This window comes from Lampetra fluviatilis, chromosome 16, assembly GCF_964198595.1.
Source record: "Lampetra fluviatilis chromosome 16, kcLamFluv1.1, whole genome shotgun sequence".
Classification (NCBI taxonomy): domain Eukaryota; kingdom Metazoa; phylum Chordata; class Hyperoartia; order Petromyzontiformes; family Petromyzontidae; genus Lampetra; species Lampetra fluviatilis.
The window spans coordinates 9,942,051-9,957,267 of NC_136290.1; the positions used below are offsets into that span (position 1 = coordinate 9,942,051).

Sequence of the window (15,217 nt, forward strand, 5' to 3'; positions counted from 1 at the left end):
AAGTTAAAACAAAAATAACAACAAAGCAATTGGTTTGATTAAATTAGGACGTATTACGAGTGGCCTTACAAGCAACGTAAATTTCACAAACAGGAACAGCGATCAATAGTAAAAAAAAAATACAAACAGCAGCCACTGTCAAATGAATTCCAAATGCTTTTAAAAAATGATTATTTTAGTCATTAACCATGTTTAGGCAGTAGGGTATTGTAATTTTTTAATTGCTCAACACCTTAAATTTTGCTGGCACAAAGTACAATATTGCCAAACTTTAGCGTTGCATCCACACGCAGGTAAAATGCTACAAAAATGCACAATATTTAATTGAAAACCAAATTGTATGTACATTTATCTGCGATGCCACACACGGTGTTTGAAACAAGTGTATATATAGCGCGAGTATTTACGACCTATAACTTTGTTGACACTGAATATTTTTTTTTACGTAAATTACATCTGGTATAAGAGCAGATTGTTGCCATGAACAGTGCAAAACAAAAATCATCCTTATAAAAATGTTTCACACACTATGATTGTTTGCTCACAACTAAACCATACCTCAGACCTTTACAGTATATAAATAGTACAACTACCTTTCATTCGAGTCGGGGGGGGGGGGTCACACACTGACGTTTTAATGCAAAATTAAATTAGAATAATGAATCTAATCCACCCTGTTTGGGATCTCCTAAATAATTTTTGTTACATGCGACGCACAACCAAACTGCACAAGGACGCCCACAATTAAATTATCGATACTCTGCCCGTATCGATTCCCCTGTACCATAAAAATGTAATTGATTAATATGACATGGCTTCCCCTCCCCCCAACCACAATCTAAATGCGATGCATACATTTAAATCTTTCAAAGCGTTCTCTGCTGCTCAGCGCACCGACGTGTTTCCCCAGGCGCGCCGCGCGATGTTAAATTTTATCGCTCCAATGTGCTGGGCAGCAGCGTTCGTCGGGAGGTTCCCACCAGCATGTGGGATGAAACGTCGGACATCGTGCCAAAGGGCGCACGGTACGACGTCAAGACGCGCGTCGAAGGGGTATCGGCAAGGCTGAGAGATTCCATGCAGTTGTGCTGCTGAATTGAATTGCTACGGATGTTTATTTTCAACCAGTGAGCCCCCTTTCATGGGACCTCCTTTGCCAGTACCAAAATATACTAATAGGGTTTTTCCCCTTTTTTCTGGCAACAAAACTGACACCTTTTGCAAGGAATCATGCTTACATTAACCACAATACTTGCAGTCAAATGCAAACAATACTCTGATAGTTGTACTATTATATACTGGTGTGGACCAATCAGTTTCAAAGACAATGCATAAATTATCAGAGTATTGTTTTTTGTTTGCATTTGACTGCAAGTAGTGTGGTTAATGTAAGTATGATTCCTTGCAAAAGGTGTCAGTTTTGTTGCCAGAAAAAATTGGAAAAACCCTCTTAGTACAGTGAGACCCCTGTTAAAAAAAAAATACCCCAGCGTGGATAAATCCAGAATGCACATAATAACAATAATAGCACCAAGAGCACAGACGAGGGGGGGGGGGTGAAGAAAAAAAACTGAGCTAAGTTCTATTGGCACTGGATCTCAACCGCTTAAATCCTTTTAGCGAAGCCTTGCACACAAATATTCCCCCAGACAAAAATCTACGAGGTTAACTTGAATTAAAATCGTAAAGGTAAAATGTTACCACTAAAACTTTCACGAAAAATCAATTTTGGCAGCTGCACTTAAAACTCCAAGGCCTCTAACACTATCACGTTATCTAAAACGAGAAAAAAAGCTATTTGCAAAATATGTATATTTAAAAATGTATTCAGTGCGAGAGATTTGTCTTCGTCCACTGCTGATGCTTCGCTCCAATAAGTTCATCCACGTCGAATAGAAAATACAAAAACGGCAACCCTCATCTCTCACCATCCCTCGACACGCGCTCCCCCTTTTTTTAATTCTAAAATATTTCTTTTCACGACTTAAGCACTGTACAATCACAAATTGTGCACGAATCCATTTACTCTTATCACTATGCATATATGAAAAAAAATGCGACGACAAAGCATTGAAATTTGCAGGGAGGTGGGAGGGGGGGCACGGGAGAGAGAGACAGAGAAAAAAAGTTCACAATAAAAAAAAAAGCTCTTGGTAGTCGAGAAAACATTTCTGAACAGACCCGTCGCTTCGACAATAAACATCCCCTTTGCAGCAAGCGTTGGCAGGGCCTTGGCATTGCCCTTCAGGGGGCAATGGTGGAAAAATTGAGGATCGAATGAACACGATGTCCTGCGCAACCCCATTCAGCTGTTTAATGTCCCAGGGCAGCAGCGAGGGGGGGGGGGCTACTAAGACCTGCTGGGATTTGGCAGGTCTATGACGATTGGCGGATTCGTTGGCTGGAAGCTCACTGTACACAGCGATGCGTTCACGTATGTCGTACAACTGTCCGTCATGATGCCATAACCTATGAGGAGGGGGTGGGGGGTAAGGGGAAGAGGCAGAAACGGGCTGTGCATTATTATTTGTATGACCACTATTATTATTGTTGGGTGGTCAAGTGCGGCGGATGAGCAAGTGCAAGCCCAATTTTAATTGGTGCTACAATAGAAATATCCAGTGACGAGCCGTGTGGGATTGCGTGTGTGTCTGTGTATACAAGTGCTAATGACAGACATCCCACGAGAGCCGTTCACGGACTGTTGTGGAAAGTCCTTTTAGTGAACAACTATTTATTCTAGATTTGAAGCTTTCGTGACTGCAAGGATTCATATTCTTAGGTTTTTTCGGTAAAGTCACGTAGGTAAAAAAAATTAAATTAATAAAAGTAAAATAAAATAAAAATCACGACGTTTCGGAAGCAACACAAGCCTCCGTCTTCAATCAAGTGATACAGCTATCGTGCTGTGACTGTTCCACCTGAAGACGGAGGCTTGTGTTGCTTCCGAAACGTCGTGATTTTTTATTTTATTTTTCTTTTACTTTTATTAATTTTAATTTTTTACCTACCTGGTGACTTTACCGAAAAAACCTAAGAACAACTATTTAGGGGAGGTGGTGTAGCGAGCACCATGCCCGGCCACATTTGTCTCCCCCAGTGCCGATGATTTACACGTGACATCAAGTACTAATTTCTGGCTCAGGTCACCCACAGGAGACCCAGGCCAGACGATTCAGAACTGCACCGGTTTCTCGTGGTGCCTTGTTTTGTGCGTGTCCTGGTGTTGCAAGAATCGCTCCACGGTTACCGTTATGGCCCAGGACCAGTTCAGATAACCCTCGCCACGGATGCTCGCCGTGGTCGGAAATCGAACTGAGGTCGTTGGGTTGATAAAACACCTTGGGGTGCTGGGTGCTGAAGTGGTTCGTGCACTGCGCTACACCCAGGATCTGTCGCTATGCTTTGTACGTAAGAAGTGTGTGTCTGATAATTGTTTTTTTACCATTCTATCTGGCAACAAAACTGACACCTTTTTACAAGGAGTCATGTTTGCATAGACCGCAATACCTGCAGTCATAATACAAACAAAAGACATAACTCTGATAATTTGCACTGTCCTTGAAGTTGATTGGTCCACACCCAAGACAGCTTTCTTTAGAGCCTAGTCTCACATGGGTTGGACCAGATGACGCCAAAAGGCGCACGTTTATAGGCGCACAATTATCATATTTTTACTGGAAAATGAGGTTCCCAAGTGTGTGTCTTTGTGTGGGCGTAAGTGAATGCGTGAAGTGCGGGTGTGTGTATGTGTGTGTATGTGTGTGTGTGTCTAAATGTGGGAAGCGGTGGTGTAGTGGTTAGCGCGTTTCGCTACGAACCCGGCGACCCGAGTTCGATTCCCGCTCACGCCCAACACCAGTGACGATTATTTGTACCGGTCCTGGGCCTCCCCTAGGTCGACTCAGCCTCAAATGGGTGCCTGGTGCGATGTGTAAACATTGCACCAGGTACTCAAAGGCGGCCGGGCGTGGTGTTGGCCACCCACCCCCTCGTGTGCAGTGCCGGCCTTTATAAGTGCCCGCTAACAGCACTTGCCCCTACAGTCTATTAAGGCTATACTGGGGGATCTTTTGTGTGTGTGCGTACATACGGATGTGCGTGCGTGCGTTTAACCGATTTGTATGCGCGCACTTGCATTAGTGCAACGCGTGGCACATTCGTGCACGTGTGAGCGTACGTCCCCGTGCATCTTGTGCGTGCGCCGTGTGCGCGTATTAGTAAGCCACTGGAGCAGTGCACTTTTAAATCTAGAATGAAAACTCATTCCGTTAGAACAGTTTTTTTGGCGCGTTTAGTTTGTTGTCTTCTTGGTTCTTTCGGTAAAGTCACGTAGAAGGGAAATAATAAAATAATAAAAATAAAACATAATAAAATAATTCTCACGACGTTTCGGCCACAACGCAAGCAGCCGTTGCGTTGTGGCCGAAACGTCGTGAGAATTATTATGTTTGATTTTTATTATTTTATTATTTCCCTTCTACGTGACTTTACTGAAAGAACCAAGAAGATGAATCCCTGCAGTCACGAAAGCTTTAAATCGAAATTTAGTTTGTTGTCCTTCCCCCGCACCTCCCGATTGGCACGGTAGGCTACTACGTACGGTGCGAAAGAAGTTCAACGTGCGTGTGTGCGTGCGATACCGACCCTCGTGTATGTGCCCGAAGACGTGCAGCTTGGGCTGTACGCGCTTCTGCACAGTGTTGAGCAGCTCCACGCAGCCCGCCCTCTGCAGCACCTTCGGGACCCAGTCCCGGAACCCTGCAACGAGGCAGACGCAACACGATCCGGGCTATTACGCTAAACACTTGCAGCCTTTCTCCCCCGTCCTGCGAGAGGGCGCGCACGGCTCACACTGGGTGGTCCCGCAGATTGAGCAGCTTCATACTGGGGGACTTCTCCACATTGCCGGAGGAAGAGTTAGGGGGCTTATATCTCTCTCTCTCTGCGCTTGAGTAATGTTCAAGCATGTATTATTTGATACGATAACCGAGCCCGCACCCACGCGGCACTCGCTGAAGCCATGCTCGCACGTACAGGGACGGAGCACGGGATTAGGTTAAAGCAGCTATCGAATTAAAATGCGAACTTAACAAACAAAATCCGGTGAAAAAAATTGCCTTCGTATATTTCACAAGAATATACATTCATTCTTTGAATGAACATATAATGCAAACTACAGGATTGAAAACTGCGCAAGTGCACAAGAAAGGCGTGCAGCTATGTTAATAATGCTCGCTTTTAATGAAATTCAACGCGGTAAAAAAGTCCAAACTGACAGCTCCAGCATGGAATTTCACTGGATATTAATTTCAAGAAATTTGAGAAAAAAATCACTCGCACGGGCGAGTGGGAAATGCTCTGGTGATGTGGCAACTATTGCAGGCCACCGTTCTGATACTCACACTGCAAAAGCTACTCATCTTAGGCTGAGTCGACCTCGGGTAGAGTCCTCTGACGAGGTTAAAGTGCCGATAACCAATGATGTTCATTGTAGCCAAGAATCAAATCTGTGTCGCTGGAGTAGTAGTACTGTTGTGCAAACACTCATTCTACAGTATGTGGCAAACCTGACTGTAACATGTCTGCCCTGGCCAATTAACTGCCAAACACCCAGGGCATTTTTGTATCGATGTTCACACAAATCCGATCTTTTCACATCCAGTAACGAATGTTAATCTCCCATATATTCGCTCACTACTAAAGCACAGTCGAGCAGTTGCTCATCTTCAAAGCAGTTTGCCCTTCATCTGGATACGGGAACACTAATAATTTTCTATAGCCGTTCACATATCTGACCTATTTACATATCTGCCTATGCCTCCAGTCCCCGGAGGCATATGCCATCGCACTGCATTTCAATTAATCAATAACCACCCTCGTGTTGATTCCCCCTCTCCGTTAGACACGGACGGACGGACGTACGTGCATCAACAAAGTGTCACCATTCTTTTTTCGATTTAAAGCTTTCGTGACTGCAGGGATTCATCTTCTTGGTTCTTTCGGTAAAGTCACGTAGAATGGAAATAATAAAATAATAAAAATAAAACATAATAAAATAATTCTCACGACGTTTCGGCCACAACGCAAGCAGCCGTCCTCAGGTGGAGAACAGGTCTGTCGAGAAGACAGAGTCTGACAGAGTCTGTCTTGTCGACAGACCTGTTCTCCTGCTTGCGTTGTGGCCGAAACGTCGTGAGAATTATTTTATAATGTTTTATTTTTATTATTTTATTATTTCCATTCTACGTGACTTTACAAGTCTGTCGAGAAGACAGAGTATGACAGAGTCTGTCTTCTCGACAGACCTGTTCTCCACCTGAGGACGGCTGCTTGCGTTGTGGCCGAAACGTCGTGAGAATTATTTTATTATGTTTTATTTTTATTATTTTATTATTTCCATTCTACGTGACTTTACCGAAAGAACCAAGAAGATGTCACCATTCTCCCAACAGTTTCCAGACCCGGCGGTCTGCTGAACGACGGAGCGGTCGCAGCGCAAAACCGCTCAATATAATGAGCGTGCAAAGAAACAACAAAGACGCAAAACGAGTCGAATAATGCCGTGGTCAAGGAATCGGATGGGGGAGCAGGGATTGAAAGCAACAATTGCAAGAATGAATGAATGAAGGCACTGGGGGCGCCGGCCACCATTAAGGGCACAAAGTGGCATTGGTCGTTCTGTGTCGAGGAAGTGGCAAACAAAAGGCTGCGGAGGACCACATAGTAAGGGCAATTTTTTTTGGTTGTTTTACAAGTCCTCAATGCAGCCAGCATGAAGCCGGGGGTAGTGGACGCATTCATTCATTAGGGGTTTGTTTTGTAGCTGCTGTATCCAGGCAGTGTGAGACGGAAAGCGGTGGAGCAGAGTGGGAGGGGGGGTGGAGAGTGGGTGGGGGGGGGGTGATGGAGGTGGTGAGTGGGTAATGATGGGGGTGGTGGTGATGGAGGTGATGGTGGAGAGTGGGTGATGGTGGTGGTGAGTGGGTGATGGTGGTGGTGAGTGGGTGATGGTGGTGGTGAGTGGGTGATGGTGGTGGTGAGTGGTGAGTGGGTGATGGTGGTGGTGAGTGGGTGGTGGTGGTGGTGAGTGGGTGGGTGATGGAGGTGGTGGTGGTGAGTGGGTGATGGAGTTGGTGGTGGTGAGTGGGTGATGGTGGTGGTGGAAATGGTGGTGGTGAGTGAAGGAGGTGGTGGTGGTGGTGAGTGGGTGGGTGATGGAGGTGGTGGTGGTGGTTGTGATGGAGGTGGTGGCCATGTGCGATGAAAGCGGTGGTACAAAGGAGGTGACGGTTGTGGTGGTGAGATAATGGGGGTATTGGTGATTATAGTGGCAAGAGTGGAGGGTGGTGGTAAAACTAAACTGTAAATTTAACTTATTTGTATTTCACCAATTAAGGCCCACGGAGCTATATAGCTATTTTTCATAAGCGACCTGGCCGCAAATGATAGCTCAATGAAGTGGCTTATCATGTGGAAATTTATAGCCGCGAAATACTCTTTGCGTATGTTTCTAAATGTGGAGGGAAAAACCAGAAGACCCGGAGAATAATGCACGCGACCACGGGGAGAGAGACACGCAAACTCCAAATATACAGCAGGCATCAGGGTCGGGATCAAACCTACGACCTCCTGAATACCAGGCGAGGTAGTTAACATCTCGCCACCGTAGCACCCCGTAGTGCTGGAAGATGGTGGTGGTGGTAGTGGAGAGTGGGTGGTGGTAGTGGTGGTTCTGGGGGATCGTGGTGGTGGTGGTGGAGAGTGAGTGGTGGAAGAAATGAAAGTGCTGGAAAGTGGTGGTGACGGCAATGGAGGCTCGTAGTGGTGGTGGAGAGTTGGTGATTGTGGTAGTGCTGGAAGGTGACGGTGGAGAGTGGGTGGTGGTAGTGGTGGTTCTGGGGGATCGTGGTGGTGGTGTTGGTAGTAGTGCTGGAAGGTGGTGGTGGTGGTGGAGAGTGGGTGGTGGTAGTGGTGGTTCTGGGGGATCGTGGTGGTGGTGTTGGTAGTAGTGCTGGAAGGTGGTGGTGGTGGTGGAGAGTGGGTGGTGGTAGTGGTGGTTCTGGGGGATCGTGGTGGTGGTGTTGGTAGTAGTGCTGGAAGGTGGTGGTGGTGGTGGTGGTGGAGAGTGGGTGGTGGTAGTGGTGGTTCTGGGGGATCGTGGTGGTGGTGTTGGTAGTAGTGCTGGAAGGTGGTGGTGGTGGTGGAGAGTGGGTGGTGGTAGTGGTGGTTCTGGGGGATCGTGGTGGTGGTGGTGGTCGTGGTGGTGGTGGAGAGTGAGTGGTGGAAGAAATGATAGTGCTGGAAAGTGGTGGTGACGGCACTGGAGGCTAGTAGTGGTGGTGGAGAGTTGAGATTGTGGTAGTGCTGGAAGGTGGTGGTGGAGAGTGGGTGGTGGTAGTGGTGGTTCTGGGGGATCGTGGTGGCGGTGGTAGTGCTGGAAGGTGGTGGTGAAGAGTGGGTGGTGGTAGTTGTGGTTCTGGAGGATCGGTGGTGGTGGTGGTGGTGCCGGAGGTGAGGAGTGCAGTAGTCTCCGTACCCAGGGGAGGGCCGTGCGTCATGAGAACATCGATTCCCTCGGGGATCAGGTTCCACTTGTCGAGGAGCGGCTGTCCCCGCTGCAGGTTAAAGCCCCAGCCATAATACCACGGGGTCCTGGGTGGGGACCATCACAAACAACACCACTGTCATCATCAATCATAATCATCATCATCAATCATAATCATCATCAATCATAATCATCAATCATAATCATCATCAATCATAATCATCTTCATCATTCATCATCCATCATCATCATCAATTATTACCATTAGTATCATCACTATTACCGTCGTCAAGTTCATTATCTTCAGGCTGCAAGTATCCGCAATCATTTGCCTGTGCAAGCCTTTCAGTGCAGCAGACATGCGTGGACATGTGCAGCCGCCCTTTGTCCATCCAACACTGCGCTGGTCGTGGGAATTATTTGACTGTACTTCACCACGCTGATCAGTGCAGGTTGGTGAAAGCAGGAAGCATAGAAGTGCAGTGGAACAATGGATCGTGTTGCACCGCCCTCTGCTGCCCACAAAATAGCAGCCTTGCCGCAGCCGATAAACTGTTCGGCACGCTGGTCACCCATTTAAAGCACGGCCCAGGCTCAAGCCTACTTGCTTCGGACATCAAAGCAAATTGAGCAGAACCTTTAGTGATTTGGTCATAGGAATGCAGTATATATATATTTTTGTATTTTAATACGTAGAGATCTAACTGTGTCCTCAGGGTCAGGGTAGAGCCAGCAAATGCTGAGATGCCGAGTACGAATCCAGCTTTCAGCTTGCCACGTTTAAACCGGGGCTGTCAAGCGTAGCAGAGTTGATGGTCTCAGCTCGGTTAGCACACACACACACACACAAATTACGATATTGAATTTCGGTTGAGAATTAAAAGAAAAACATATCGGTTTCCCTTGCCATGCACGGAACGTTTCTACGTTTGCAGGGTGTGTGCTACAGGGCAGTGCCCCCCAAGTTTGGCTTATGGAGGTCACTGGGAGGGGTCTCAGATGTAGTTGTGCGATATCACCTTCCGCAGGGCATTCTCTAACGGGCTTGACGCATTACTCTGCCAGAGCTCCCAATGGATATTTTGTCCCACGACAGGTTGTCAATAATGGGATTCGAATAAAATTGAGAAAAAAATATTAAAAATGTGACTTAAATACAATGGCATTACTGCAAGATACTGAACACACACATTTCATTTATTTTTATAAGCTCATCAATGTCAACATGCGTAGTATTGCCCTGCAGCAGTTTAGCCCAGGAGGGTCTCATTACACCATCTCCTATCTCCTACAGCTCAATCCCGTACCCAGGGGTGTTGTTTACCCATCAAGCATTCAGAATTATGCAGCTTGCTTTTCTTTTGCAAATTACATTCTATTAGTCAAATCGGCATCACGGTGCACGGGGAATATATTCCCATTAAGAACTCCAGAGGACCACGTTGATTATCTCCCAGAGAGCGGACTCGCGAGGATGAGGTCACAGAACTACCCTTCGACAGGCCTCTTTAACCACACTTAAGGGGATGCCTCATCTGTGCCCAGCAAAGTGTCTTCATCGCATGTCAATCAAGCCAAAGTTATTAAAGTTATCAAAGCTGAGATTTGACAAACAACGTTTCAGAAAATGGAGGGGGTGGGAGGGGGGGAGCGTTTCGTGCAATCATTGACTCGCCACGCTCAACAATCCGGTTGAGAATCATTCCCGTCAGAAACCCAGATTCACACCCAGGATCTTGGCGGTGTCGGCTCCGTGCTCATGCGGCATTGGTCCACCTGCCGTGCTTTTTCTTTTCGCGGAGAGCCCGTTGAGATTCAATGCCCGCTTATTGCATGGGAGGACCTGTGACCCGTGGAACTGAAGAACGATGTTTTGTATAAAAAAAAACCTACATTAATTTCAGTAATTATCACGTTTAACACTTGAACTGCGACTCTGGAAGAGCAATGGGCCTGGCTCTGAAAAAAAAAATCTATTCTTCCAATTATTTCGTTTAAGCCCATGGGGAAATATGTTGGATTCTTTTTTTTTTAACCAGCCAGCAAAAAATATTGGTTCTTATATTTTATTTACTAAATGTATTTTCCCCCTGTATAGTCGCTGAAACAGCAAACGTACGTATACTGTAGAGTACAGAGCATTTTAATAATAAATCAAGGCATTACATTTATGACTCGCTGGGTTCTCTGCGGAGAGACAGCTCAGGATATTTACCACAGCACCGGTGCCAGAATGGCTCAACACACATCCCACCTCTTCCGTGGAAGCAACAACTCCTAATCCGGGTCAGGTTCGTAAATGTACTTTTAATAATGATGCAAAGAAACAAGAAAAAACCATTCGGTAAAATTAAGTGTCTCCTTTTAACAATGCGATGTGATCGTGGGAGAAATTGTGCCGCATGTCTCTCTACGCTGTACAACCCCCCCCCCCAGGCTCTCCGTGAATCTGGTCTCTGCTCAAAGCACAGTGACCGGTTGTGGCTCGCGGCACTGCAAACGTGTTGTGTGCATGCACACACCGAGATAAAGATGCCCCCCCATCCAGCCTTTGATAGACTGTTGGGGCACTGCTCTGAGTGAGCACTTCTTCAAGGCCGGCACGGTACACGACGGGGTGGGTGGCCAATGCCACGCCCGTCCGCCTTTGTCTCCCCAGTGCTGCTGTTTACCCACCGAATCAAGTACCCGTTTCAGACAGAGTTGACCTCGGGGAGGCTCAGAACCAGTTCAGACCTTCAGCGCTGATTTTTACCGCGAGAGGGATTTGAACATGGGTCGCCGGATTCGTATAGTGCACTAACCACGACGACACGACCGCTCCCCCCACACACACACACGGACGCAGGACCTGACCCTTTTTATATGTACTTTATAAACCTCAAAGTAAATGGATATAGCACGATACTGCTCACATGGGCATACTCTTCCGGGAAATCACCACAAGGGCAACCCTGTAATAACACAGGTCACACCGCCGTTCATAAGTCATATATATACGGCCAGGTTGGAATGTGATGTTTTTGCAAGGGGAAAAAAAAATTCAATAAGGCCCTTACACCACAATTTCCTTATTTATGCTGCAACGAAGAAACGCGGCGGGCAAGCGCACCCACACACGCGCGTGCCAGGCAACTTAAAACGCTTGAGAGCAAAAAAACACACAAGGCGGCAACTGAGAAATATGGATTATGGTCTCGTTTCTCTCAAGTACAGTTACATTTAGGCATTGGATCCTGCCCAGGCCCTCTCTCTCCTCTCTCTCTTGCCATGTAACTTGGACAGCCCCAACACACGACGACTTCTCACGACGAGTTCACACGGCCACACATCCTTCTGCGGCGCTGCGGAGGTAGAAAATGCCAGCCTCGTAATTTTCTCATCCAAAGCAGTTTTGGCGAGAAGGCTGCAACACCTTTCGCTACACCTTCCTCAAGGTGGGGGGGGGGGGAGTTTGAAACAAAGGCTCTTCTCCTCTTAACCAGCAGATCCGTTCACAGGCTGTTGCGCCCTGCGCTGTCTTGCCTCGAGATTGAAGGCGTTGTAAATGAGATAGCAACGAAAAATCGTCAAGTCACAGCTAATCGCATCGGTGAGAAGGCGCGAGTGGAATCGCTGCGATAAGATCATAGCGTCTTTCCCCGTTAAGTTTTAGCCACATTGCATGGCCGATGTCACCAGAGTGATATCATGGATTGCCTTATTGTGATATTCAAGTTTTGTTTTTATTTGAATTTAACTTGTGTCGGATAGACTTGGGGGGGAGCCATACGTATCTGCAAGATAAGCATATCTGCCCTGAGTAAAAACAATATAACCTTCACAAATAATACATATGTCGGGTGTGAGGTGATTGTTACGCAATGCTTGATATTTTATGTGGCGCGAGCAGCTTTGGCAGTGTCTCACTGCTCCAGGCCACGTGCTCAGGAAGGATCTTGTGTATTTGTTTTGTTACTCTCGAGTTTAAAAGCAGAATGACAGATGGACAAACAAACATTTTTTTTTTCAACGCACGAACGGTGGTACCGTTCAATAAATAAAGCAGTGCAGTGATGAGTTAAAAAATCCTGTAATTTAGCCGTCCATCAATATGAGTCTCCAGCGAGTAATCGCAAACAACCAATCGCTCCAATGTTTGTTGCCTGCTGTCCGGGTCAGGTTATGCCATTAAAAAAAAAACTTGGTTTTGAAAAGGGAAATATTTGCTGACGTGTGGCATATTACTCATCCTCGTTCTAGTTTTGGTTTCTCAGTTATAAGCGCAATGACAAACATCTTTCAAGAATTCAATATGTATGTTGAACTTCTTCCGCACCGTACGTAGCCAACCGTGCTAATATCGGAGGTTAGGGGGTATGACAACAAACTAAGCACAAAAAGCAGTCCGAAAGAAGTGAGTTTTAAATCGAGATTTTAAAATGCATAGCTCCAGAGCCACAGAAGCGCATCTGAGAGCGCCGCGATGCGGTGATCGTCTTTATTCGATCAGCAAAGCATTGTGGTTCATTTGTGGCAAGCACGTCACGGTGCAAAATACGATAACTACTCTTGATTTGATAGCCATACTTTTGAACGAACGTTTCCCACTAGTTGCTAAACTGGAGTTACAAGAAGGCAAAGCTGATGTCAATGCCACACAGAGTAGAGTTTCACCACATCCGGCAGTGGCAGCAGCGAATCATTGTCTCCCAGGCTGCAGACCCATTTCCATATTTTTTCTCCCTAAACGTGCATTATTTGCAGCGTCGACAAAGCGCCCCTGAAAAATGTATTCGCATAAATTTGAAAGCGCCTGACCGCATCTGCCAAATTACAAATCTGAGGATGCCAATCCCCTCTTCAGGTTTCGTTGCAGCTAAGAATTATAGACTCATGCGCGTCACGTGACCGAGTGAATCATGGGAAAGTATTTTTTGTTGTTACGCGCACAGAACTTTTTCTTTTTCAACATGGAGTCAACCTCATATGGGTTAATGAATGTTACGTTGGGTTTTCTTTTTTAAATACAGATACAGTAATTGGTTACACGAAACTGGCCTTTAAGGGAGTTGATCGTTCAGCGAGTATAGGACTTTATAATATTTAAACAATGGATATTAATACATAAAGATAATAACGACATTATAAACACAATATATTAAAATAAACATGGTTAAGCCATACATTGATTAATTATTACTGTACCTACAAAACCCCTCGTTAACAGAATGGTCGATAAGCGAACACATTGGGCTCTATGGAGACACTACACTACTATACACTACACTACTGTACACTACACTATACACTACACTACTATAGACGACACATTGGGCTCTATGAAGACACTACACTACTATACACTACACTATACACTACACTACTATATACTACACATTGGGCTCTATGGAGGCACTACACTACTGTACAGTACACTATACTACTATCCACTACACTACTGTACATTACACTACTAGACACTACACTATCCACTACTATACACTACACTATACACTACACATTGGGCTCTATGGAGACAGGACACTACTGTACACTACACTATACACTACATTACTATACACTACACTACTATATTCTACACTACACTACTATACACTACACTATACACGACACTACTATACACTACACATTGGGCTCTATGGAGACAGTACACTACTGTACACTACACTATACACTACTATACACTACACTATACACTACACTATACACTACACTATACACTACACTATACACTAGACCACTATACACTACACTATACACTACACTACTATAAACTACACTATACACTACACATTGGGCTCGATGGAGGCCCGTCGTTAAGCGATTTGTCGTGAACAGGGGTGGTCGTTAAGAGAGGAGTTCTACTATAATTATATTACTCACTCCAGTCACTCGGTCACCGGCGGTCAGTCGCCTACTCATCACTCTTCTATCGCTACTATCATGGTCACTGTTTCGGTTGACTTTCATTACTTTATTCCTCCACCTATGTTGAAGACTCGTTCTACCAGACTCATTGTTTTGTCTCATTCCAACTATGTTCAACCACCACCAACACCTGACTCCTAGGCACTATTTTGTGTTCAACCACCACAATGCAGGTCGCAGCACTTCTCTTTCTGCATCTTTCATCACACCGCTCAACTTTGGAACTCTCTCCCATCGCCTTCCCCCCCCCCCCCCAAGCTGTTATAATCAGGCTCAATGCAATAAATGCGTTAACTGATGGTGCTGTTTGTTGCAGGCCACTTGACAATTTGTTGTTGTTGCCTGTGCTCAGCAACGGATGTTTAAAACTATACATATAAAAGGTGTTTGAAAAGGATGGACCCGATGTGAAATCGCTCTATCTCTGCAACCACGAACCGCCCATGAATGAAACTCTTACCACTTGAAAGGGCGGGGCATAGAGAGGGCGGGGCATAGAGAGGGCGGGGCATAGAGAGGGCGGGGCATAGAGAGGGCGGGGCATAGAGGTTCAAATGATCACAGCTAGATGCCTCTCCCAGCGCACAAACAGCCCCTGGCCTCAGTCATTCGCGAGACGCGCTGCCTCAACGTTGGAGAGGTCGCACGGGACCCCAAGACTTGGCGCTACACTCTTGGCCCCCAAGATCCCCAGACATCACACCCTGCGGCTTTTCTTGTGGGGATACGTCAAAGACC

At 46.1% G+C, this 15,217-nt stretch overlaps 1 protein-coding gene across 1 annotated transcript in view; it reads right to left on the reverse strand.

The window, feature by feature from the left end:
* Positions 1-1,259: 1,259 nt before the first annotated feature.
* LOC144936518 (metallophosphoesterase MPPED2) overlaps positions 1,260-15,217 on the reverse strand; it is a 53,542-nt gene continuing 39,584 nt past the window's right edge. The window contains exons 4-6 of the mRNA XM_078863682.1: positions 8,540-8,655; positions 4,648-4,761; positions 1,260-2,469 (exon numbers count right to left, since the gene is read on the reverse strand). Coding sequence (XP_078719808.1) covers positions 2,351-2,469; positions 4,648-4,761; positions 8,540-8,655 — 349 coding nt within the window. The 3' untranslated portion in view covers positions 1,260-2,350. The remainder of the gene's footprint in view (positions 2,470-4,647; positions 4,762-8,539; positions 8,656-15,217) is intronic.